We start from the raw sequence: 25,006 nt of genomic DNA, 5'->3' as shown, positions 1-25,006 counted from the left end.
AATGTTTGTACCTTGGGACACGAACAATCCTAACATTTTTGTAAATCTTAACTTCCGCCAGATGAAAAAATAGTTTATCCAAGTCTTTTCCCTTATAACAATATTGGCTTTATCAGTTAACAAAAATGTTTCATATGCTGGAAATGCAGGTAAGTATAAAGTTTAAATGTTCTGTAGAAGCATTTTAATGATTAAAAATCAAAGATAATCTCATTTTTGTATTAAGGAAAACAATAGTCATTACAAATATAGGTCATAAACATTACTACTTACTAATTTTTTTAGAATTAATATCGCATTTCTGACAGTAATTTTCAAAAAAGGTGCAATCTTCGCGCACCCAGAATCGACAGGTAACGCATTGAATCCAGCCTTCTGTGCTCGAAGTAGTAAAATAATTTTCATCGCATCCTACACAATTATTTTCCTCTTGAACTTCATCACACGAGTCGTCACTCTCTAAGATCACAGAAGTTTCATCCTCAGAGCTACTAACTTCAACTTTTTTCTTCTTAAAAACTCGCTTTTTAACAGATTTAGCATTTTTATTTACTTCATTCTTTTTCTTCACGGCCAACAGTAATATAATTACAAAAGTAAACATAATAATATTAAATAAATAGTTGAGAAAAGCAATGCTTTGTACCTTTGTACCTTTGTCCCAAGGTACAATTTTTTCTTGTTTATAACAAAGTATGATTATAATTTTTTAATTACAGAAATTCAATGTTATTTATTAAAATAAGTGGTTACGAATGTAGTTATCAACTAACTGTACCTAATCTGTAACTGTACTCACCTCAAAATATTTCGATTAAAACCAAGATCCAAATGGATTGCAAAAGAACAAACACCTATAAAAATCACACGACGTGTCACAGCGATAAAACGAGTCAAAATGGCCGACTTTACATCATGCATTCTGAATGTTGTAATGAAATAGCTACTAGATATCGCTACTTACTTCTTCTCAATATATTATTTTTCAAATTACGAGCTTATCCCGAAGTACAAGGTGTCCCAAGGTACAAGGAATTTTCCAACATAATTCGCAGCGATAGTAAATTTTAGTAAATTTGTACATTTTCAATAATTCCCTTAATCCGCATATAGACACGCAATTGAAGATAACAGTCACAATTAAGCATAATTGTTCCCAGTTATATTTCATTTCTTTCTGAGCCGCAATCATAAATTCGGCGGATAGTAGACACTTAGTGAGACAGTATTTGACATTTTCGGAAAATTGCCAAGTAGTCCTAATATAAATAATTTTGTTTGGTAAAACAAATTTTCTTCAGAATAAAATGAAGAATCGTTAAAAATGGCTAAAGCTATCAGAAAGTCTTTAAAAAGCTCGTCAAAAAATTCATAATGGGTAACGCCATGAAAGAATCGACTAGAATGCCCGTTCTGATAAAAAAAATCTTTATTATTCGGGAAATAGTTATTTAATGTTGTTCGTGAAATTTTATTCTACGTATTTGTAATTTTCTCCAATTTAATTAACAAATTCTCGCCTAAACAATGTTCCCCTTTTTCGAATTGTGTTTCATCGCCGTACTTGCTTATGTAACTTTTACAGAAGACAGGACTTTTATTTGAGGATATAAATCAGTCGTTGTTTTTATTTCATTGACTTTGGTGTATTTGAAAAGACAGCTCAGTAGATGTATTAATAGAGGACGTCTTTCTTTTGTTAAATGAGATCTACGATTCGACAATTGATGATTCAGTTTTCCTCAGTTTTGAACCATTGTTATGATTACTAAAAAGCAATTTAATGTACTCATCTCGCTGTATAACATCAAAACCATACGATTTGAAATGCTGTTCCGTATGCTCTTTAACACGTACAGAGGCTTGCGGTCGACTGCAGACGAGAATCGTAATTTGTTGCGAAATATGTAATGACTCTTCTGTAATAAATTCCAAAATGGAATTCTTGTTTGAAGCCTCGTCAAATCCATCAAAAATAATCAAAAGATTCAAGTCTTTCTCTTGTAAAATTTCTTCTCCTTCACGTCACGGTTTTGGAGATAGTGTATTTATAATAGCATCTATTTTACACTACCCTTACGAATTTCTGATAAACATATGACAATGACCAAATCAAATTGTTTCGTATGCGCTTCCTGGAGTGACCAATCGTATGCAATTTTCTAGCAAAGAATAGATTTTCCGTTGCCCGGTTTATCAGAGAGAAAAATAGTTTCATGTTTTTATACGTGTATAAAAATATCTCCACTTTTATGTTTTTTCTGGTAGCATTACCAGCGGGCAGAGATGCATTTTCCATAAGTAAATCCACGTAGAAACTGTAGTGGAAAATTGTATGTCTTCTTTTCCCAAAAGGTTTGTGATGTTATGCATGCAAACTCATTTGATAATATTTTTTTCAACCTATCCTTACACATTGACTCTGCAATAAAAAGATAATTCATTATTTTTACCTTAATTTTTACAGTTTATCATTACATTATTTACTACAGTGTTAATTGTAAAAATAGTTCATTTATTAGTACCGAATTTTTGTTTGTAAAACTCGATTATATTTGTGAGTAAAAAATAATTTAATACAGATGCGAGTTATTCGTTGATTGTAATTGCATAGCCATAACTTTAAAAACAAACAATTCTTCAGAATTTTTCGTCAAAAAGTTATTATAATTTTTAAAATTTCATTGCAATATTTATTTAAAGAGAGACCGTATAAAAATAGATATTTTATGTCAAATCAATAAGGTTTCCTTTTAAAAGCTATGAAAGCTTGCTCTATCGTTTTTGAAATACGTCATTCAAGTACTTGCCTTTTCTCCAAGCTGATTCTGCTGCATGTTTTTCAGTCACGCAATGTTGTTTTTCCTCGAATTGTCGCGGGCGAGTAATTCCGGCTTTCTTCATTCTGATGCTATTTATCGATTTTCTTCTGTATTAATAAAAGTATAAATTTACAAAATTATTTTACGGTTTATATAAAATATTTTATATGTAGCTTATAAAGTAACAATGTAGCGATACTTATAATCAATTACTTATTCATTTTTAATACAGTACATGTACATTAGTTTTATATCAGTACATGAACTGCAATACATGTATTTCACTGTTCTCATTTTTCTCCTATTGCAACTATTAATATAATAATTTCTGTATTTCTCTGTTTAATGTTGTTTGGCATTTTTCACTAAAAAGTAAGATAAGTGGTATAAGCATTTCCTTGTTCATATATTTCTGCCATACTCTGATTTCCCACGATTATTTAACAAGTAAAATCTGACACTGTGACTTCAACTAATTTTCGTCGTTTTAATTAATTTGCCTATTGGGTGTGGTGCGTAAGATTTAGAAAGGGATATGCTGTAGTTTTCATGTTTTTCCTGAAGGCGCACAAAAAGATACATCGTGAGAGTTCTTGTGACTTAACAGATAAATGACATATTATCTTATTTATCGTTAGACAATTCAACAATTCTTCTTTGGTATAGAAGAGACAGACTAGTCTGTATTTATAAGACTTTTATATTGCATTAGTTTTTCTGCAGAAATTTAATATATAGCCAACGTAACTTTTATAACTATACATGTACTTGTGAATCTTGAAACAATGTTATTCTAAGTAAAAAATTTGTCATATTATTCGTTCTTTTATCACTGATTTCATGGTAATTTAGTATAAAACTAGCTTATATCTAAAGTAATAGAGAACAGCAGCCAGAAATAATCTGTAAAAAATTTATCGTAAGGTTATTGATACAAAACTCCGGCAACCAATTGCATAACTTTCCAGGCAAAATTATGTTACTGTTTTATTGTCTTGTAATTTACACAGGCTAATTTATTTACACCTCATGTAAAATTATTTTGTATATAATTTAAAATTCTTGTACTCTGAATAAAAGCAAGTACAGTATTACTTTATCATTTCATGAATCTTGTTATGAAGTTATTGTTAAGTGTGGCATCTTACTTTCCCGGCTGCTATGTATACGTAACAAGAGAAAGTAATGTACTGTACTTCACACATCGATTTAACCATTATTTCATAAATATCTTTGAGATAATCGAGCTTTTTTCTCGGAAAACAGAAATATAACTCATTGAACTTATGTAAATTAGGTAGAAGTTTCACGTATTTTCCTTTCATTTCTATTTACCATTATTCTTTGAATTTTGCTGAATGTGTATTGTTAGAATCGTATTTTTATACAACAATCTTATCTACTTCCCTGAACTTCACGGTAATTTATAAATCGAAATACAGTACTTCATAGAAGATAGTTCATCGAATGCCCAATCATGAATCCTTTACTCATATGCAATTTAAAAACAGATATTTGAGACTCGAATAGGACAATCATGAAATAATAAGGCAATACTTGCTTTTATTCTAGGTATGAGAATATCAAATTATAGGAAAATTCATTTTACTGAAATGTAAATATATTTACGTGTCTAAACATCGTAAAAACTGCAAACAAAGTTAAACAATTGACGATGGTTTATCGATATTGTCCGATAATTTCAATTATAATTGCAATTTTCATATAAATGGCTTTTAAATAAACTATATTAAAGTCCACAAACTGTTTCTGTTATTACTAATTACAAAATACAAAATTCCAACAATCAGTTGCGTATCTTTCCCAGCAAAATAATTCAAATTCCGTGCAGCGTTGTCTCTTTTAATATTTTATTTAATTTTTTTTATAATTAATTAATATGAAATAGTTAAATGCTTTATTTTGGAGATTTGCCTAAAACGTAGAAAGTCAAATTTGACACGATTCCAATATTTTTCTTTGCTGTATATACAAACAGCCATAAAAGTAATAAGAAAAATGTGCTTAATTTTTTGAACTCTTTACCCTTTCGTTGTTAAAATTTTGTGAATTAATGAAATATAGATTGATCATTTTTTACTATTAGGGGTTTATCACATTAATTTGTAACCACATTTGCACGATTTAACTTTATATTTTTATTGTCGTAAAATTTTTACCAACGAACAATTATTTAGTGCAACGAACAATTTACATTGCGACATATCCGATATGTCGCAACGTCTGGCAGCAATNATCGAGATACTTGTAATTGCCGTCCATCTATACACTGAATTTTAATGGTATTCATCGATGCTTTTTCAAAAATTTGATAAAATAATATTTAATTTTAATAATTATAGGCTGAAATCAGTTGTTGAAATTGTCTTTATTGAAAGCATTGTTAATAGAAATCACAGTTCATGTGATGTATTCTATTGTTTATTTGAAATAAATGGAGTCATAAACAAACATTTGTATTTAAATTCGATTTATTTTTCAAATTCTAAGTTACGTTTGCTCAAAAATTTTGCGTTGTTGTTGAACTCCAATTAGCAAAATTAAGACATTATGCACGTGTTAATAACTCATTAAACCGTAGACACGAGGCTACAGATAATAATTGTTAGTTCATACTATACAGAACCCAGTGGATCTAAATGTCTCTGCTGGATGTGATGTTCTCCATCTTGGCGAAGCATACTATTTCGGAGTGATAATGAATAACGTCTGTGTGTGCTACGTTTTATTATCTAGATTACCGTAAAATTATGTGTTTTCTTGTGTTGTGATTATGGATGTGCTACTGTTTTGACTACAGATATTGAGTCTACAACTGTTAAGTGTGGATTAAGGGAGCATCATCATCTTTTTCTTTATTTAGTGTGAAGGCCTGTCTTGCAGCTGGTCTTTCCCCGATTTTACTGTTGTCTACATTTTATACGAATCTCAATTGTAATAAAAAGTTAATATTAATTGACGTTTCAAAAACTAATTTTAATAACATGAATTTGATTTACGAGCAAATAGTTGAATAATTTTATCGGTAATCTGTAATTTTCGCACTGAAACCGAAGGTCGTTGAACTGAAAGTAACAAATTAAAAATATCAATAAAAATTGATATAGTTCGATATTTTAGATATTATTTATTTGTTAAAAGAATTTAATTAATCTACCGTTAGAAGATCATTATTTTTTACAATTCAGATACATAGCATAGATTATTGAGTAAATTTTCTGATGCTATATAATGAACAAATAATGTAATTTTAATTTTATATAATGTAAACATTATACATAATAAGAAATAACTTTTGTGAATTTATAAAGTCATTTAAAATAAGTAAGCATAGAATCCAGAAATTATGCTTGCTAAATTTGCTTTACGGTAGAAGTTACTTAACTGTTCATCAAATACATCATTTATTGTAGAAACCTTTTCACAATATACTGTATTTGCCGAGGACACGAAAGTAAAAACAACACAAGTCATTGTATAATGAAATATCCAATTTGCATTGTTATTTACAAATAATCGAATACGATTTATATGAATGCCACTTAATGAAATGTCATATAAATGCTTCCCTTTAACTCATGAAAGTATATGGAATCACGTGATGTGTGTACAAACACCACACATGCTTACGTTATGTTTACTGTTTTGTATGGAGACTTTTAAAATGTCTTGTGAACGAAAAAGTAACAACAATAAATTTTACTACAACGAAGTGTTTCATCGGTAGATAAAGCATTAACGATCATATCTTTCTGCCTAAATTTTGAAGAATGAAATGAGTTTTGTACAAATTGTAAATGTTAACGACTAATAAAATCTTCATATGATGCAATGGTGGAGATATAATTTTAAAACGTGTTTTAATTGCTTGGATCTTTGTCACTAATTAAGGCGGATAAGCCTTAATAAGATACAAAGAACAAAGAGAACTAAAAAAAAAATTTTTGTTGTATCAAGCAATACATTCCGGGTTAGAGTTTTATTATATATCACGTCACCTCTTTTCAGGTTACAGATAAAAGCTGACAATGTAGAGTTTACAAATAACAAGAAAACCAAGGCAAATTTACAACTAACTATTTGACATTAGCAATTCATAGAATTTCCACCTGTACATCATCAATTAAGTGGCATATTTTTTGTCGCTGACTTTCAAAACATAAATATAGGAATGGAAATAATAAATATAAACTTATTTTTATTGTCTTAATTTAGATATATCATTTACTTAGCTAATTATATACACGGTGCACAGTAAGAAGTCTAATCTGTAAACAATATTTTAGATATTTTTGTGTTTAAATAATATATGGCTTACCTTGAATGTGCTGATGACGGATCTTAGTACCGAAATACATTTTCTACGTTACTTAAAGCTACATTTGTATATTTTAAGTTTGTATTTAGTGATTGTATGTTTTCCGGTCTTGATGTGATAAGTCATTGCAACTCATAGGCTAACCACTTATCGTATAGTTTGATTTAGGTTAGAAATGTATTTAATTATGCTTCAGATGAAAAAAGTGTAGATTCGATTGTGTTAATAACTTTAGTAAATATTATATGTTATTTAGAACTTGTTTTGTTTACGTTAAATGCTTTACGTGCTTTAATTTATTTAAAAGCGATTTTATTCTACAAAGTGTAAGCAATGCATTTTAATACGAGAAAATACAGTAACTTGTCATTACGGTTCTATCATAAATAATCGTTTTCGTTAACAATTCAATTAATTCTAATAAAACAAACAATCTTCTTAAACAGTAGAAATCACATAATACTTTGTTAGATATATATTTACTTTTAACCTTGAAATTCTCTTAAAATAAAATTTTCAGATTGACATTTCTTCAAACTCAAAGCAGTCCACAAGATAACAGTAAAGCGAAGCAAAATACGCGTAAAGTCTCTCTAATGAATTAAATCATTATTAGTGAAAAAAGTAAAAAAAATAATAATAATTTAAAATGAATTGTAAAGAACCCGACGAAGTCTGTTACTGGACACGTTTTTGCCTTTAGTCCCCCTCTTGGCAGCTCTGAACTATTTATCAACACAAGAAGAAAGATGAATATATAAAACTCTATTTTCCAACAAATTTTCATATTGTTTCTTTGATATAATAACATTTTTCTGCTTCTTATCGTCACGAGATCTCAAAACAACTCTCATCGTCGATATCAGTTCCCAATTGTTCGTTAATTTTATTTGTTTTCACAGAAGCATTTATTTTAAAAAAATGGCAAACATTTCCATAATCAGGGTTATAAAGAGATTTAAAAGAAAACTTTCCTCCTTTCTCATTTATTGTTACACCATAGAAATACATCTTACATTTTCGAGGGATTTCCAAAAAAAAATCGTATCAAACGTGAGGTTTGTTGACGAATATCGAAAAACGATTCCACGTTTTCTCTTTCCAGATCGAAATAAACAAGACCTTTCAAACTTTCAGGAAAATCCTGATAAATATCAACTTCTTTTTTCTTATTGTTGTAATATAAAGGGGAGATCCTTCTACTTTGAGACACTTTTATTTAAACCTTCATTATTTAAGTTCAAATTGATCTTTAGCTATAACTATTGAATATTTCTATTAGTAACTGATAACATCACTATATATGGCGCAACACGTGACTCTATGCTATTTTATTTATGAGAAAATATGAAATAATTACTTGCAGGATATTTGTCCCAAGATACAATCATGGATTGTACCTTGGGACACGAACAATCCTAACGTTTTTGTAAATCTTAACTTCCGCCAGATGAAAAAAAGGTAGGTAGTTTATAAACCACAACTATACCCAGCAGAAAACAATTAAATATGTAATCCAACACCTTATTTTTCGCTGAGAGATTATTTTTAATTAAAACAAACGTTTTCGATCCATTCATTGGATCATCNATTTTCTTCTAGAAGAAAGTTGTCTAACAGAACGAAATTACTTATATTAGGACTATCTAGGAATTGGTAATTTCCTTGATGTAAACTACAGCGTGTTATGTATTCTTATAGTTTTTACAAACTACTTCCTGATAAATTTTAAAAAAATACATTTGTAAAAACTGGAGTGTTTTCGCCGGAAGTTTCAAACTTGAAATGAACGGCAAATAAAAATTAAAAAAAAGCTTTGTCTTCTGATAGAAACAAATCTTATAATATATTCTTAATCGAGATGGGTTGATAATAACAATAATAATAATAAACGCAGAGCCTAACGGTTAGAAGTTAATAGCAGAAATTTGGTATACAGGGTAGACTACGCCATGAGAATGCACAGTAGGAAAAGAGTTATGGAAACTTTTCTCCGCGGGAAGAGGAAGAGGGCTAAGGATTACCCTGAAGTATTCGGCCTCTACTGTACTATTTTAAATCCGGTTTTTTGCCTTTTTACGGAAAATCGAACATATTTTTAGACCTATCTATGAATTCTCTAATTAGCCTCGGAATAGGACCTAATTCATGCAATCGGTGAAAACAGGTAAAATCGAATATAATGTAATAATAATCTTAATTTTCTCTATTTTTTTTTCTAATACTCTTTTCGCCCCGTGAGCACTAAGAGGGCACGTGGGCCGGGCCGAACCCATAATGGGACGATTGGGTGGTGAGGGAGGGGGCCCGACATATCCGAACGGACCACTCCCCCGAAAACTTTTTGGGGATTCCTTGACCCGTCCGGATTCGATCCCGGGTCCTCCAGAGCGGTAGGGACCTTGACCGCTCGGCCATCCGGCCTTATTTTTCGATATCATTACTTTTTGCCCAAGCAACGCCAAGCTCACCTTCTACTTAACATATATTCTAATGAAAGGAGATTTACTTGGCCCCATTCAGAGTGACTCAATTCAGACAAACGAAAAGAAATAAAATATTTATCAAAATTTCACACACAAGGTATATTAAAAATGATAAATTCAAAATAAAAATTATTTATTACATTAATCAATTGAAAAGACTTTATATGCAAAGTTTATAATGAAACAAAATAGTACACATCTCGATTCAACTTTTTATTCTTCAGACGAACAATTAAAGTGTAATTTGTATCTATGAAGTGTATAACTCATGGGTTTGTAGGATTTGTAAAGTACGTAAAGATACTGTTCTTTAAAATTGTAGAACTAATTAACGGCATTAAGACTTTGTTCTTTATCAATATCTATAGTAATGTATGGATTTTTTTTCGGTTTTATCCGACAAAAAAGAAATCCTTACGTTTTCCAAATCTTCGAAGCAATAAACCCTGCCATAGGCAACGAATGCATATCGCATCAGGCAACTTCCAGGATCAACTGTTTGCTTAGACAAAATTTCTAAATTCTCCGGATCGATTTGAAGCACCTCGTGAATCATATAAAGATAATGATCTATTAAATTAAATACCCAAATATTGTCCTTGTCTATGCAAAAAAACAAGTAATCAACATTTGGAATATGAAGAATTTTATCTCCTATTTTGGATTCCCAAGTCTGAAAGTTGTATTTGACAATTTTGTGTGCGTAATCGTGTCGACCGTAATAACTTCCATTGTATACGATTCCCCAATCTGTCATGGTGTCAGAGAAATGAAATTCCTTAAGAATTTCATAAGTTCCGTTTTCGTTTAATCTATATTCTTGTATAACAGGTTTTTCTCTTTCCTTCAGCCAAATGTCAAAATTTCCTTCAGAATCCTCTTCAAATTGTGCAAAAGCGAGTCTTCGGCTCGCATTAAATATTGTAAATGGAATAATCTGGTAATCTGTAACGTTGTCGAGAATGCAATCTGAAAGAAAAATATCAAATTAATATTTATATTTATATTTATAGAAAAAATTCAGATTTGGAATGTTCCAATCAGCTTTTACTACAACATAATATCACTTTAATTGCTCTGAAAAAGCGAAAGGCTTCATATTGAAGTTAGAGATGAGCTTTTTAAAAATTGTAAATGCCGATAACAAAAAAAATATTCATTAAATATGACTCCACTGAAGATATGACACGTGTCTGTGTTCTTTTCTCCGCATTCCTCGATCTTTTATCACGAAAACTCAACAGTATGAATGTTTCCATATATAAAAAGATTGCTGAAACGTCCCACAATTTACGTACGTTTATCTATAATTTTGGGCTTCTGAAGTAGGAAAAGTTTGAGAAACTTTAAATAAATAAATTATTTAATTTAAAATATATGCTCTCCACCTCAAATTAGTAGTGGCTTGCCCCTGTACATCATACTTTTCCTGATAACAATAGAGTCGTGCCGGTCATCTATCTAACACCCTTGAGGTAAAACGTTTCAATTGAAACAGCGTGATTTCCGGTTCGCATCAGAACTTCGTATAGAAATAATCGGGCCTCCTATTTCTACAATTTTCATATCTAGTCTCAAATTTCATCGAGCATCTTCAATCGGATGAAAAGATTTTACTTGTTATTACATTTACAAGTACTTATAAAACCTGTTTCTACCCTAAAAATTAAAGTTTGTTTAATTAATTATAGAAACGCAATACTTCGGTCATCTGCCTAGGGGATGCCTTCCCCTAGGACCCCTATTTAAGCGTTACAGACTTGGAGAAAATTAGTAAAACTCCACGTTGCTAGCCCTGTCCCTGAGACGCGAACCCACAACCGAACTCCTAGTGTTCTGGGTAAGAAGACTGCTTGGCCACTGGTGGGACCCTAAAAATTAAAGTTTTTGCTATTTTATAATAATTAATTATATAAAAATTTTTATAATAAAATCTAACAGATGTAGTTTCACACAATACTTATTGTTAGTACGATTAATAATATACGTGGTACGATCCAAAAGTTCGGGGACTGCAGTAATGTATGACAACAAAAGCATGTATTTAAAGTTACAGCGTATGAAATGGATTCTATCAAACCACCCCTACGTGTTCGGGTTGATTTTGCCCATGTCACATGATTAAACAGCGAGTACTATTGTTTTTTTTCGGAGATAGTTACTTTTGTTTTGCGACGTAATAAAAATGGAGTTTCAAGAACAGCGCTGCATCATTAAATTTTGTCAGCGTTTAGGTAAAACCTCTATGAAAACTTTAAAATTGCTAAGAAAGGTGTACGGTGATTCTACCATGGTGAAATCAAAGGTTTAAAGAGGGTCGAAAATCTATCGCAGATCATGAACGCTCTGGCCGACCTTCGACTTCACGGAACGAGGAAAATGTTGAGTTGGTCTCTCAATTATCTAGACATTTCACGTCGTTTGAGGGAATCCATTCGTCGTAAACGGCCGCAGATCTGGCGAAGTGGAGACTGGTACCTTCTGCATGACAACGGACCTGCAAATCGGTCCCAAATGGTCATACAGTTTCTCGCCAAAACTCAAATTAATGTGCTTCCACACCCCGCCTATTCACCGGACTTAGCTCCATGTGATTTTTATTTGTTTCCATCAATGAAAAAGCATTTGCAGGGACTCCGTTTTGTGTCATCAGATGAGGTGAGAGCAGCATCGCAAGAGGCCTTACGGGAGGTTTCAAAAAATGGCTTCCAGCAGTGCTTTTAGAAGTTATATGAGCGCTGGCAAAAGTGTATCGTCGCCATTGGTGATTATTTTGAAGGTGGTTGTGCATCGGCAATATAAATTTTTTAAGGTAAGGAATTTTAAGCCAAGTCCCCGAACTTTTGGATCGTACTACGTAAAAGTCATTTTTTAAATAAAATTTCCTAACAGCCCAGAAAGTTACGCAACTTGTTTTTCAAAATTTTAATTCTATATTGATCTTTTTAAATAATTTCATAAGTAAGAAAATTCAAATGTTTTAAAGTTTAAATTCTCTTTATTTTCAACTAGCAGACCCCGCCACGCCTTGTTGTGGCTCAAAATGTATCTATTATAAATGTATAACACTTCCCCCGTGGGGGAAAATTTTTCGAAAAATTTTTTCTTAGTGTACATTCTCTTGACGTACCCTATTAAAACGCAATCAAAAGCGCAAAAACCCGCATCTAAAATAGTATAATAGAAGCCAAGTTTTTCACAGTAAGCCTTAATCCTGTCCCTCTCCCCCGCGGGGAAAATCCCTTCTTAGTATACATTGTGTTGACGTACTCTATTAAAATGCAATCAAAAATGCAAAAAAACCGCATCTAAAATAGTATAATAGAAGCCAAGTTTTTCACAGTAAGCCTTAATCTTGTCCTTCTCCCCCGCGGGGAAAATCCCTTCTTAGTATACATTGTGTTGACGTACTCTATTAAAATGCAATCAAAAATGCAAAAAAACCGCATCTAAAATAGTATAATAGAAGCCAAGTTTTTCACAGTAAGCCTTAATCTTGTCCTTCTCCCCCGCGGGGAAAATCCCTTCTTAGTATACATTGTGTTGACGTACTCTATTAAAATGCAATCAAAAATGCAAAAAAACCGCATCTAAAATAGTATAATAGAAGCCAAGTTTTTCACAGTAAGCCTTAATCTTGTCCTTCTCCCCCGCGGGGAAAATCCCTTCTTAGTATACATTGTGTTGACGTACTCTATTAAAATGCAATCAAAAATGCAAAAAAACCGCATCTAAAATAGTATAATAGAAGCCAAGTTTTTCACAGTAAGCCTTAATCTTGTCCTTCTCCCCCGCGGGGAAAATCCCTTCTTAGTATACATTGTGTTGACGTACTCTATTAAAATGCAATCAAAAATGCAAAAAAACCGCATCTAAAATAGTATAATAGAAGCCAAGTTTTTCACAGTAAGCCTTAATCTTGTCCTTCTCCCCCGCGGGGAAAATCCCTTCTTAGTATACATTGTGTTGACGTACTCTATTAAAATGCAATCAAAAATGCAAAAAAACCGCATCTAAAATAGTATAATAGAAGCCAAGTTTTTCACAGTAAGCCTTAATCTTGTCCTTCTCCCCCGCGGGGAAAATCCCTTCTTAGTATACATTGTGTTGACGTACTCTATTAAAATGCAATCAAAAATGCAAAAAAACCGCATCTAAAATAGTATAATAGAAGCCAAGTTTTTCACAGTAAGCCTTAATCTTGTCCTTCTCCCCCGCGGGGAAAATCCCTTCTTAGTATACATTGTGTTGACGTACTCTATTAAAATGCAATCAAAAATGCAAAAAAACCGCATCTAAAATAGTATAATAGAAGCCAAGTTTTTCACAGTAAGCCTTAATCTTGTCCCTCTCCCCCCGGGGGGAATATCGAAAAATCCCTTCTTAGTGTACATTCTGTTGACGTACCCTATTAAAATGCAATCAAAAATGCAAAAAACCGCATCTAAAAGAGTATAATAGAAGTGAAGTTCTTTACGGTAAGCCTTCTCCGTAAGGCTTGCCATAAAGACCTGTCCATCCCCCATGTTTAACGGAATAATATACAGCCTATGTCCATCCTGAAGTTCCATTCTAAATATTGGTAAAAAATTTTTGAAATCGGATGAGTAGTTTCGGAGATTACCTGCTGCATCCAAACTTACATACATACAAACATACAAACATTACCTCTTTATTATATTAGTATAGATTAATTGTCCTCTTTTTTCTATGCTATTGTATTGTGTTCACCACTTTTCACGCTATTGTTTGCAATCAGAAAATGTGAGTCTACATGTTCTTAAAATTAAATGTATGACAATAAAGAAAAATGACGATTAGACTGTACGTAAAACGATTAATGTTCGTGGAATAATAACGTATTAGACATATCCGAGAATTGCAGAATTATTGAACTGTACTTGCAACTATAACATCCGTTAATGAAAATATAGTAAAGGTGAAAGTCCATAGATTCGTTCCCTTGTTTAAAACCGGTGAACACTAAACGTAAAATACATTGTAGCAACTGTAATTTTACGAATTTTCCGAGCGATTTATTCAATCAGTCAGCTAATTTTATCGTTGTTGTTAAAAGGTATGTGCCGTTAAAACTATGTTTCTAAATTGATAAGTTAAAATTTCATCGATATGATGTTATTTTTAAGATTATTTGTCAGGGGTATGAAATCACTATACACGCAGAAGTGCCATCTTGGACTTTCTATAAAGAATAAGAGAATAGGCTTAATTCTGCTAATACGGTTTATTATACAATCTTACTATTTGCTGAGAGAATTCTTCACGTTTTCAATCTACTGTCATAGGCCATCAATATATTTGAAAATCTAATGAGGTTTTAAAACATGTTATGCCCTATGACAGTGATTTGTAAAATCTACTTAAGAAATGTTAGCATATATATAATGGATCTGTGTAATAAATGTGAAGAATTCTGCCCAAATGTCATTTTATTTTCTGGACTGGTTACATTTTTTAAAATCTTTAACTAATTTTGGAAGTTTATTTTTTAAAAGAACTAAATAATCAGCACTAAAAATATTCTAAATGAATCACCATTAATAACTCTACACAGTGCTTCTTGTGGCCTTTGTTAGTACCTAGTAAAAATTGGCATGTAGGATTTAGTTAATTGAAGACGATCATTCAGTTATTGTGCCACAGGTTAAGCTTATCAATATAATATTAATAATAGTTTATTAAATATTATATAGAGAATTATTCAATAAGAGAGAATTATAAACAAATTTTATTATTAACGGGCTACTCTTAATTAAACTTTAAAAGAATAGGCATTATGTTTAAACAGTAGCTGTATTAGGAAATTATAATGAAGTATCAATTACTTAAGCAGACACGAGAGATACTGACAAAAAGTGAATTCTCATCAGCAACGATTCTTCTCTTAAAATATGGCGTCACGTATGATTATTATATATGTATTATAATAATCAAGCTGATTGTCAATATATAAGTTATATTGACAATCAGACAAACAGCGAAAGTGCTATATTAGAAAGGGAGTTACAGTTCATACCACTGGCGTATCGTAGGTGGGCGGCAGGGGGGCCCGCCCCGGGCGACACTTTTGAGGGGGAACAAAATTTCACAAATAATAATAATATCTTGTAAAAATTTGAACTATTTTATTTCATATTTTCGTCGCACCTACAATTCAGACGGATTAAAATGAGCACGGAATAGTGTTACCACCCTGACAGTCCGGGAATCCACTCACTGTCCGGGTGAACTGTTAATTTTTCTCGGCAATATCGTGCGCAATTTGTCGACCATTTTTTAAATTTTTTTTTGCTTGTACGATTCGTATTTATACCCATCTCCAATATCCAAAAGAGCTATGTGGTCTAGGTTACTTACGTTACTTCTATCCAAGTCTCTCTAGTCCCTAACTGTATCTGATTTAGAACCGGCATGCACTGCACATTATTCTTCGCATTGCAAAATGATATTACGCATGCGTCAGGAACTTCTGTTCGAACAAACTTCACCTGCCCTCCGAGTCAGCGATTTTAAAAAGGTGGCAACACTAGCACGGAATTTTTCATTACTTATTCTGTGACGAAACTGAATTTTAGTCTTTTAAATTGAGATACCTAAATAAGGGGACGGCAAAATTTTATTTTGCCCCGGGAGGCTGACACCAACGCTACGCCACTGGCTCATACCTGCTATCACGGCGTCTGTAGTAAAGTTTCAGTGGAGAGCTTGGATAAAATTATATCAATGAATTTTCATTTCATTTATTTCGGGGTGTTTTCCACAAGTAGATTATAGAATAGAGTATTGCATCAAAGTGTTCCATGGTCTAGAGTGTAAGGTTACGTATCTGAATCAATTTTACGATTACGGCTAGTGAAATTTTTACCCTATCCAATTACCTCCTTGGCCCCATTCTATAGACGTCTGTGCCTGCAATACAGTATTAGAAAATTTGTGACATACATTTTGAAAAAATAAAACTTGTTTAATAGTGAAAATTTGCAAGTTAAAAACAAAAACTTTCAACTTTCTCTTCACTCCTATCTAACAACATAAAATTGAAAGAGCACTTATTTATCGTGATGTCATCACAGTGCGGGCTGCAATTTTTAATCATATTTTTAATTAATTTCATTTAAAATATATGCTTTACACCTCAAATTAGTAGTGGCTTGCCCATGTACATTATACTTTTTCTTTATCAATGTAAATGTTTGAATTATATAACGCCACTTTCGGTTAAATTAAAAGACTTTTGAAATTGTAGGCCAGCATTGTAACGATGTCCCAATAAATAATTGCTCATTATCAGTTATTTCATTGACAACATTTGCTGCTATTTTAATCAGTTCATACAACTGAAGCATCTATTCTGTATTTAAGGACAGAGATCTGCATGAAAGAAAGATTGCATTCCAAACAGAATAAGTATATAATTCTAATTTTAAAATTCCATATATCTATTAAGCAAAATAAAACGAAGAACATAGTAAAGATTTGGATTACAGGTGATGGAATCTAAATATGACATTTATATTCCTATTTACTGAAAATTATTGAACTGTTGATGGTACAAACACAGAAATAATTACACGTGAAGTAGAAGCAATACCAAAGGAGTAAAAATTGCCTTTTCAATTTATGTAACTGATATTCATTTTTATTCAATTATTATTTATCAATGAATCAATTGTTTTATAGACAACACATAATATTTTATATAAAATGTGAAACAATTTCATAAATTTATATTTTTTATTTTTAGGTGCCAGTAAATCAGTAAATAATATAACAATGAAGAAAGTCGGAATTGCTCACCTGGGACTAGAGTCAAAAAGAAATTACTACTGCATGACTGAGGAGAAAAATGCAGCAGAATCGGCATCGAGAGGAGGCAAGTATCAGAATGATGTTTCTAAAAAACTTAGTTTTCGAGTGTATAAAGCGCGGTGGCTTATAACTCATAGCTAAATACTAGAACGAAAGTAAATTATTCTCAAAAAAGTGAAGTTCCATAATGTGCATGGATGGATACGTGAGAAAATGGGCACTTATCACATTTCCCTTTTTCATTTTGTACAGGTCAGGATTGAAACATAAAATTTGTGATAAAATATCTAGCATTACGGAGCTGTCATTTTTAAGTAAGAGTCTATTGGTAATTTCGGTAAAATTCGACATATAATTCGCATTCATATTAAATTGTAATTTACACTTACGTGTACACGGGTAAAAGTAAACGAACGAAAATTTGGCACATGTATTGTAAATTCTTTTTCAGTTGCACTAACATTAAGTTTCTATGGTAAATACATTCGACAATAAAATTAATTTTTCTTAAATTTTGTAAATTATTAACTTTTCTTTTTTCGTTGCAGATGTCGTTTCAGCATGTAAGGAAAGAGTGAAAAACTATTATCAAACCGAGTTTGAGTGTATGAGATCGTTCTGTTTCGAAGGGAACATCTACGATTTTCCAATAAAAGATTACTATTTCGATTTGCCACTGGAAAAAGCACTTCTGTTCGAAGGAAATGTTACTAAAAAGGTAAAATTACAAGAGTTATTTGCCGATAAGCATAACAGATATCAAAGTATTTTGGTTTCTGGAAATCCCGGATACGGAAAATCCACTCTTTGCAAGAAAATCGCGTACGATTGGTCTTGCGATGGAAATGTAAAAGATTACGTATAACATTTCGATTTGGTCGTGGTCATAAATTTATCCGATCTTGGTACAACGAATGTAAAAGATGCTGTTCTTGATAAATTATTTCAGGAATCGCGTAAAGAAGCAAAAGAAATTTTGGAAGCGGAAGAATTAAACCTATTGGTTATTCTGGATGAATTTGACGAGACAACTAACAAAAAATCTGTTTTAAAATTTATTAGAGAAGATTCATTTTACATTTCTCTTCGAATGACGATCCTCGTCACCAGTCGACCAGAAGCCGCTGAATGCATGAAAGGGTACGTGCAAATGCATTTGTTGTTGCACGGTTTTGGAGATGTAGAACGAGCTCAGTATATTAAACAAATGTTTAGAGATGAGAAAGATGCTTTAAAACAAATTCAATTAAACAGCTTATTGTTGGAAGGTAGATTTAATTTTGAATTTAATAGATGTCCTCTGTTGATACACGTGTTGTGCTGTGTCTTCAAACACACCAGAATCAATTACGAAGAAACTAAGACTGACTTGTTCATTCGAATATTTGATGTCTTTTCTGAAAGTTACATACGCAAGTATGCAAATGTAAAAAATTTCCAGAGAGGAAAATATTTCTTAGGGGAGAATTTGTTAATTAAATTGGGAAAGCTTGCAAGTTTTTCAGGTAAAGTTTCACGGATAATTTTGGAAAAGCATTTCCCTAATAAAGAAGATCATCGTGGGAATGGGTATCCTCGTTGAAGCTCCACGCTTCGATAATGAGAAGTATTACGAATTTCTTTACGACTGTTTTAAGGAATTTCTCACAGCTTTGGTTATATGTAACGATTCTTCATTTTCTTCTAGAAAAAAGTTGTCTAACGGAACGAAATTACTTATATTTGGACTATCTAGGAATTGGTAATTTCCTTGATGTAAACTACAATGTGTTATGTATTTTTATAGTTTTTACAAACTACTTCCTGATAAATTTTAAAAAGATATATTTGTAAAAACTGGAGTGTTTTCGCCGGAAGTTTCAATCTCGAAATGAACGGCAAATAAAAATTAAAAAAAAAAAGCTTTTTCTTCTGATAGAAACAAATTTTATAATATATGCCTAATCGAGATGGGTTGATAATAATAATAATAATAATAATAAACACAGAGTCTAACGGTTAGGATTTAATAGCAGAAATTTGGTATACAGGGTAGGCTACGCCATGAGAATTCACAGTAGGAAAAGAGTTTTAGAAACTTTTCTCCACGGGGAAAGGAGGAGAGTTAAGGATTACTCTGAAGTACTCGGCCTCTACTGTACTATTTTAGATCCGGTTTTTTGCCTTATTGCAGAAAATCAAACATATTTTTAGACCTATCTATGAATTCTCTAATTAGCCTCGGAATAGGGGGACCTAATTCATGCAACCGGTGAAAACAGGTAAAATCGGATATAATGTAATAATCTTAATTTTCGCTATCTTTTTTTCTAATACTCTTTCCGCCCCGTGGACACTAAGAGGGCCTCTTATAGCAGGGCTATTATGGGTTCGGCCCGGCCCATAATCGGACGACCGGGTGGTGAGGAACGGGGCCCGACATATCCGAACGGACCACTCCCCCGAAATATTCCTGGGGATTCCTTAATCCGTCCGGATTCGATCCCGGGTCCTCCAGAGCGGTAGGATGTCACCTTGACCGCTCGGCTATCCGGCCTTATTTTTCGCTATCGTTACTTTTTGCACGAGCAACGACAAGCTCACCTGCTAGTTAACATATATTCTAATGAAAAGAGATTTACTTGGCCCCATTCAGAGCGACTCAATTTTGACAAACGAAAAGAAATAAAATATTTATTAAAATTTCACACAGAAGATATATTAAAAATGATAAATTCAAAATAAAAATTATTCATTACATTAATCAATTGAAAAGATTTTATATGCAAAGTGTATAATGAAACAAAATAATACACATCTCGATTCAACTTTTCATTCTTCAGACGAACAATTAAAGTGTAATTTGTATCTATGAAGTGTATAACTCATGGGTTTGTAGGATTCGTAAAGTACATAAAGATACTGTTCTTTAAAATTGTAGAACTGATTTACAGCATTAAGACTTTTTTCTTTATCAATATTTATAGTAATGTATAGATTTTCCTTTTCGGTTTTATCCGACGAAAAAGAAATCCTTACGTTTTCCAAATCTTCGAAGCAATAAACCCTTCCATAAGCAACAAATGCATATCGCATCAGGCAACTTCCAGGATCAACTGTTTGCTTAGACAAAATTTCTAAATTTTCCGGATTGATTTGAAGCGCCTCATGAATCATGTAAAGATAATGATCTATTAAGTTAAATACCCAAATATTGTCCTCGTCTACGCAAAACAATAAGTAATCAATTAGTGGAATATGAAAAATTTTATCTCCTATTTTGTATTCCCAAGTCTGAAAGTTGTATTTAACAATTTTGTGTGCGTAATCGTGTCGACCGTAATAACTTCCATTGTATACGATTCCCCAATCTGTCATGGTGTCAGAGAAATGAAATTCCTTAAGAATTTCATAAGTTCCGTTTTCGTTTAATCTATATTCTTGTATAACAGGTTTTTCTCTTTCCTTCAGCCAAATGTCAAAATTTCCTTCAGAATCCTCTTCAAATTGTGCAAAAGCGAGTCTTCGGCTCGCATTAAATATTGTAAATGGAATAATCTGGTAATCTGTAACGTTGTCGAGAATGCATTCTGAAAGAAAAATATCAAATTAATATTTATATTTATATTTATAGAAAAAATTCAGATTTGGAATGTTCCAATCAGCTTTTACTACAACATAATATCACTTTAATTGCTCTGAAAAAGCGAAAGGCTTCATATTGAAGTTAGAGATGAGCTTTTTAAAAATTGTAAATGCCGATAACAAAAAAAATATTCATTAAATATGACTCCACTGAAGATATGACACGTGTCTGTGTTCTTTTCTCCGCATTCCTCGATCTTTTATCACGAAAACTCAACAGTATGAATGTTTCCATATATAAAAAGATTGCTGAAACGTCCCACAATTTACGTACGTTTATCTATAATTTTGGGCTTCTGAAGTAGGAAAAGTTTGAGAAACTTTAAATAAATAAATTATTTAATTTCGCAATTTCTTTGCTTACTTTATATCTACTTAAATTCATATTTTATTTGATTATATTAAATTATATAAACTTCTGTCCCTAATTTACCAATTAGAATAATTTCAGCAATTAAAAAATTCAGTTTTAAAAAATCTAGCAACGAGTTTCCTAAGTTATCCTGCTGTTACGAGTTTTAATTTAAAAAATAACTTTTATATTATTAATCATAATAAATAAAATTGCGTGTGGAGTGATTTGTTATGATTATGTTAAAATTTTTATATCATTAACAATTATAAAATAAAAAAAAGCTTAATTTTGAGAGTTGTGACAAGTTTTATAAACAAAAATTGAATATATGCGAACGATAAATGAAACGTTCGATCCCACTCGAGATGTGATACCTGACCCCCTCTCTCCGTCTTATAATTCTTTGACTTTAACCTCGGGTATTTAACGTTAGTGCTCTTTATATACAAGCTACCATCCCAAATTTAGGTTCTTAACAATTATTCCATCCTAACATAATGAACGAAATACAACGCAACATACGCCAACTTACCTACATAAACACACGAACAGGCCTGGGATTTTTTTCTGTTTCTAACATTTTTGGTTTCAGTACTCTGAAAACGTGGAGATTTGCAACAGAAACCCCCGAAAAGTCGAATTTCACATGATTCTAAATCTTTCCCTTATTAATACATAATAACCGGTAAAGTAAAATTTTCTCTTTATCTATTCCTGAACATGAAAATGTGACACTACTCTGATACTATACTTAATTGACAAACCATATTCTTACTGTACTCTACTAAATCTTATTCAAACACAGAGTCTAACGGTTAGGATTTAATAGCAGAAATTTGGTATACAGGGTAGGCTACGCCATGAGAATTCACAGTAGGAAAAGAGTTTTAGAAACTTTTCTCCACGGGGAAAGGAGGAGAGTTAAGGATTACTCTGAAGTACTCGGCCTCTACTGTACTATTTTAGATCCGGTTTTTTGCCTTATTGCAGAAAATCAAACATATTTTTAGACCTATCTATGAATTCTCTAATTAGCCTCGGAATAGGGGGACCTAATTCATGCAACCGGTGAAAACAGGTAAAATCGGATATAATGTAATAATCTTAATTTTCGCTATCTTTTTTTCTAATACTCTTTCCGCCCCGTGGACACTAAGAGGGCCTCTTATAGCAGGGCTATTATGGGTTCGGCCCGGCCCATAATCGGACGACCGGGTGGTGAGGAACGGGGCCCGACATATCCGAACGGACCACTCCCCCGAAATATTCCTGGGGATTCCTTAATCCGTCCGGATTCGATCCCGGGTCCTCCAGAGCGGTAGGATGTCACCTTGACCGCTCGGCTATCCGGCCTTATTTTTCGCTATCGTTACTTTTTGCACGAGCAACGACAAGCTCACCTGCTAGTTAACATATATTCTAATGAAAAGAGATTTACTTGGCCCCATTCAGAGCGACTCAATTTTGACAAACGAAAAGAAATAAAATATTTATTAAAATTTCACACAGAAGATATATTAAAAATGATAAATTCAAAATAAAAATTATTCATTACATTAATCAATTGAAAAGATTTTATATGCAAAGTGTATGTAAGGGTTCACTAAAAATTTATGTGGCTGGGCCAAATAATAGGCCCAGCCACATAAATTTTTAGTGAACCCGTACGCGATCTTATCGAAATCTTTAAACGGATGCTCATCCTTTTTCTGCCGGAAGCTACTTCCTCCCTCACCGGATTCTCAACCGGAGTTCTGATGACAGTCATCACCGATAGGTACGATTGGTTATTGTAATCATGTGATCCCGAATATAAAAAGGGGGTTGCCATCCGAAACGGGGTCGGAATAGTCTCTCACGAACTACACCCGATCCGATCTCCTCCTGATCAACCCATCTCATCGCCTACAGAAGCCGATCCGGACGACGATCGCCACACNACTTACCTACATAAACACACGAACAGGCCTGGGATTTTTTTCTGTTTCTAACCTTTTTTGGTTTCAGTACTCTGAAAACGTGGAGATTTGCAACAGAAACCCCCGAAAAGTCGAATTTCACATGATTCTAAATCTTTCCCTTATTAATACATAACCGGTAAAGTAAAAATTTCTCTTTATCTATTCCTGAACATGAAAACGTGACACTACTCTGATACTATACTTAATTGACAAACCATATTCTTACTGTACTCTACTAAATCTTATTCAATGTATACAAAATTATAATTTTATCAAATACAAACCAGCAGAAAGAAAAGGAAAAAAAAGCAGAAATGTGTGATAAAATAATAACTTTTCTTACCTTTACTTTCTTGTTTTTTCTTTTTTTCAGAATCATCTTTTTCTTTCTCCCGTTCTTCTATCAACAAGAACAATTTTCAGTAATGTATGAGAAATTTGTTATTTCCTCAATATCAAGACTTTAAAAAATTGATCGATGAATATAAAATTATTGAATTTAAAATTATGAAAATAAAATTATAAACTATAACAAAATGTATTGAAATACCTCCGTGTGAACCTATGTAAATTGGAACTCTAAATTTAATTTTAAAATTTCACGAAAATTTTACTACGAAAGACTGGCTATTTAGTACACTTCTTTATACTTATCTTTCCTTGATAGGCGTAATATACGCTAAACGTACCGGGTGGAGGAGATTAACAAAGAAAACAAAGGAAACAGAATAATAAGAGAAACCAAATTGCTTTTGTTCTTTCAGTTTTTCTGTTTTCAAATCTGTATTTCCTTTGAACAAAGCGAGGAAATTTAATTATCAAAATATTTTTATAATATTGTTTATCATGGGCGTAGGGAGGAATGTCTTTTCATCTACAAACATTCTTATATTCAGTGTAATTAACATAATTATTTTATTTCTAATTCTTTATACGTTTAATAATTATATGTATGTTTATGTATATAATTGTAATAATATATGATAATATATATGTATACTCTTATATTGTACCTTTCGTTTTTGTTGTTTTTCTTTTACAAATTTCTTTCGCAATAAGACAATATTCGCAGAGTTCAGATTTCTACATCCATAAAAAAATATTAGAATAAAATGTAAGTAAATAAAGAAATAACTACACTTCTCTGATGTTGTAATTAATTACATTTTCAGTAATTTTTTATTTTATTTTATTTTGAAGTGCTATTTAGAATACACTTTACTATAGACTTACTTTTATACTGCATTTTCCATTCAGCATTACTGCATCTTCGACTTTCTCTCCGCATTCAGTTTTAGAAGAAATTCCTCTTATTTTAACTCGATGACGAGCAATGTCACGATTAATGTCTGCATCCTCTCCTCTAGTTTTCTCGGATTTAATATAGCGCTGTTCTATATCGGGTAAAGCCATTCGAATATTAAAATTTTGAGGTGAATAAATGATGACGAACGATTGTACGAGGACAACTAAGAAAAGCAGAAGGTTCAAAAGTTAGAGTATTTTTATTTGGATTTGATAGTCTTTTTTTTTATTATTCTCCATAGTGATATTGTCCTGATAAGGAAATAATATTATTATTTTACTTC

The 25,006-nt window shown here is 32.0% G+C and overlaps 1 protein-coding gene across 1 annotated transcript in view; it reads left to right on the top strand.

The window, feature by feature from the left end:
* The window catches only part of LOC111641614, a 25,184-nt gene extending 6,166 nt beyond the window's left edge, over nt 1-19,018 (top strand). Inside the window, exons 2-3 of the mRNA XM_023387812.1 lie at nt 17,413-17,541; nt 18,026-19,018. Coding sequence (XP_023243580.1) covers nt 17,413-17,541; nt 18,026-18,342 — 446 coding nt within the window. The 3' untranslated portion in view covers nt 18,343-19,018. The remainder of the gene's footprint in view (nt 1-17,412; nt 17,542-18,025) is intronic.
* The last annotated feature ends 5,988 nt before the right edge of the window (nt 19,019-25,006 follow it).

The sequence above is a fragment of the Centruroides sculpturatus genome, unplaced genomic scaffold (assembly GCF_000671375.1).
Source record: "Centruroides sculpturatus isolate CEXI.00-Female unplaced genomic scaffold, Cexi_2.0 scaffold1436, whole genome shotgun sequence".
NCBI lineage: Eukaryota > Metazoa > Arthropoda > Arachnida > Scorpiones > Buthidae > Centruroides > Centruroides sculpturatus.
The sequence above is the reverse complement of the archived record's forward strand: the minus strand, read 5'-3'. Positions and strand labels throughout refer to the sequence as shown.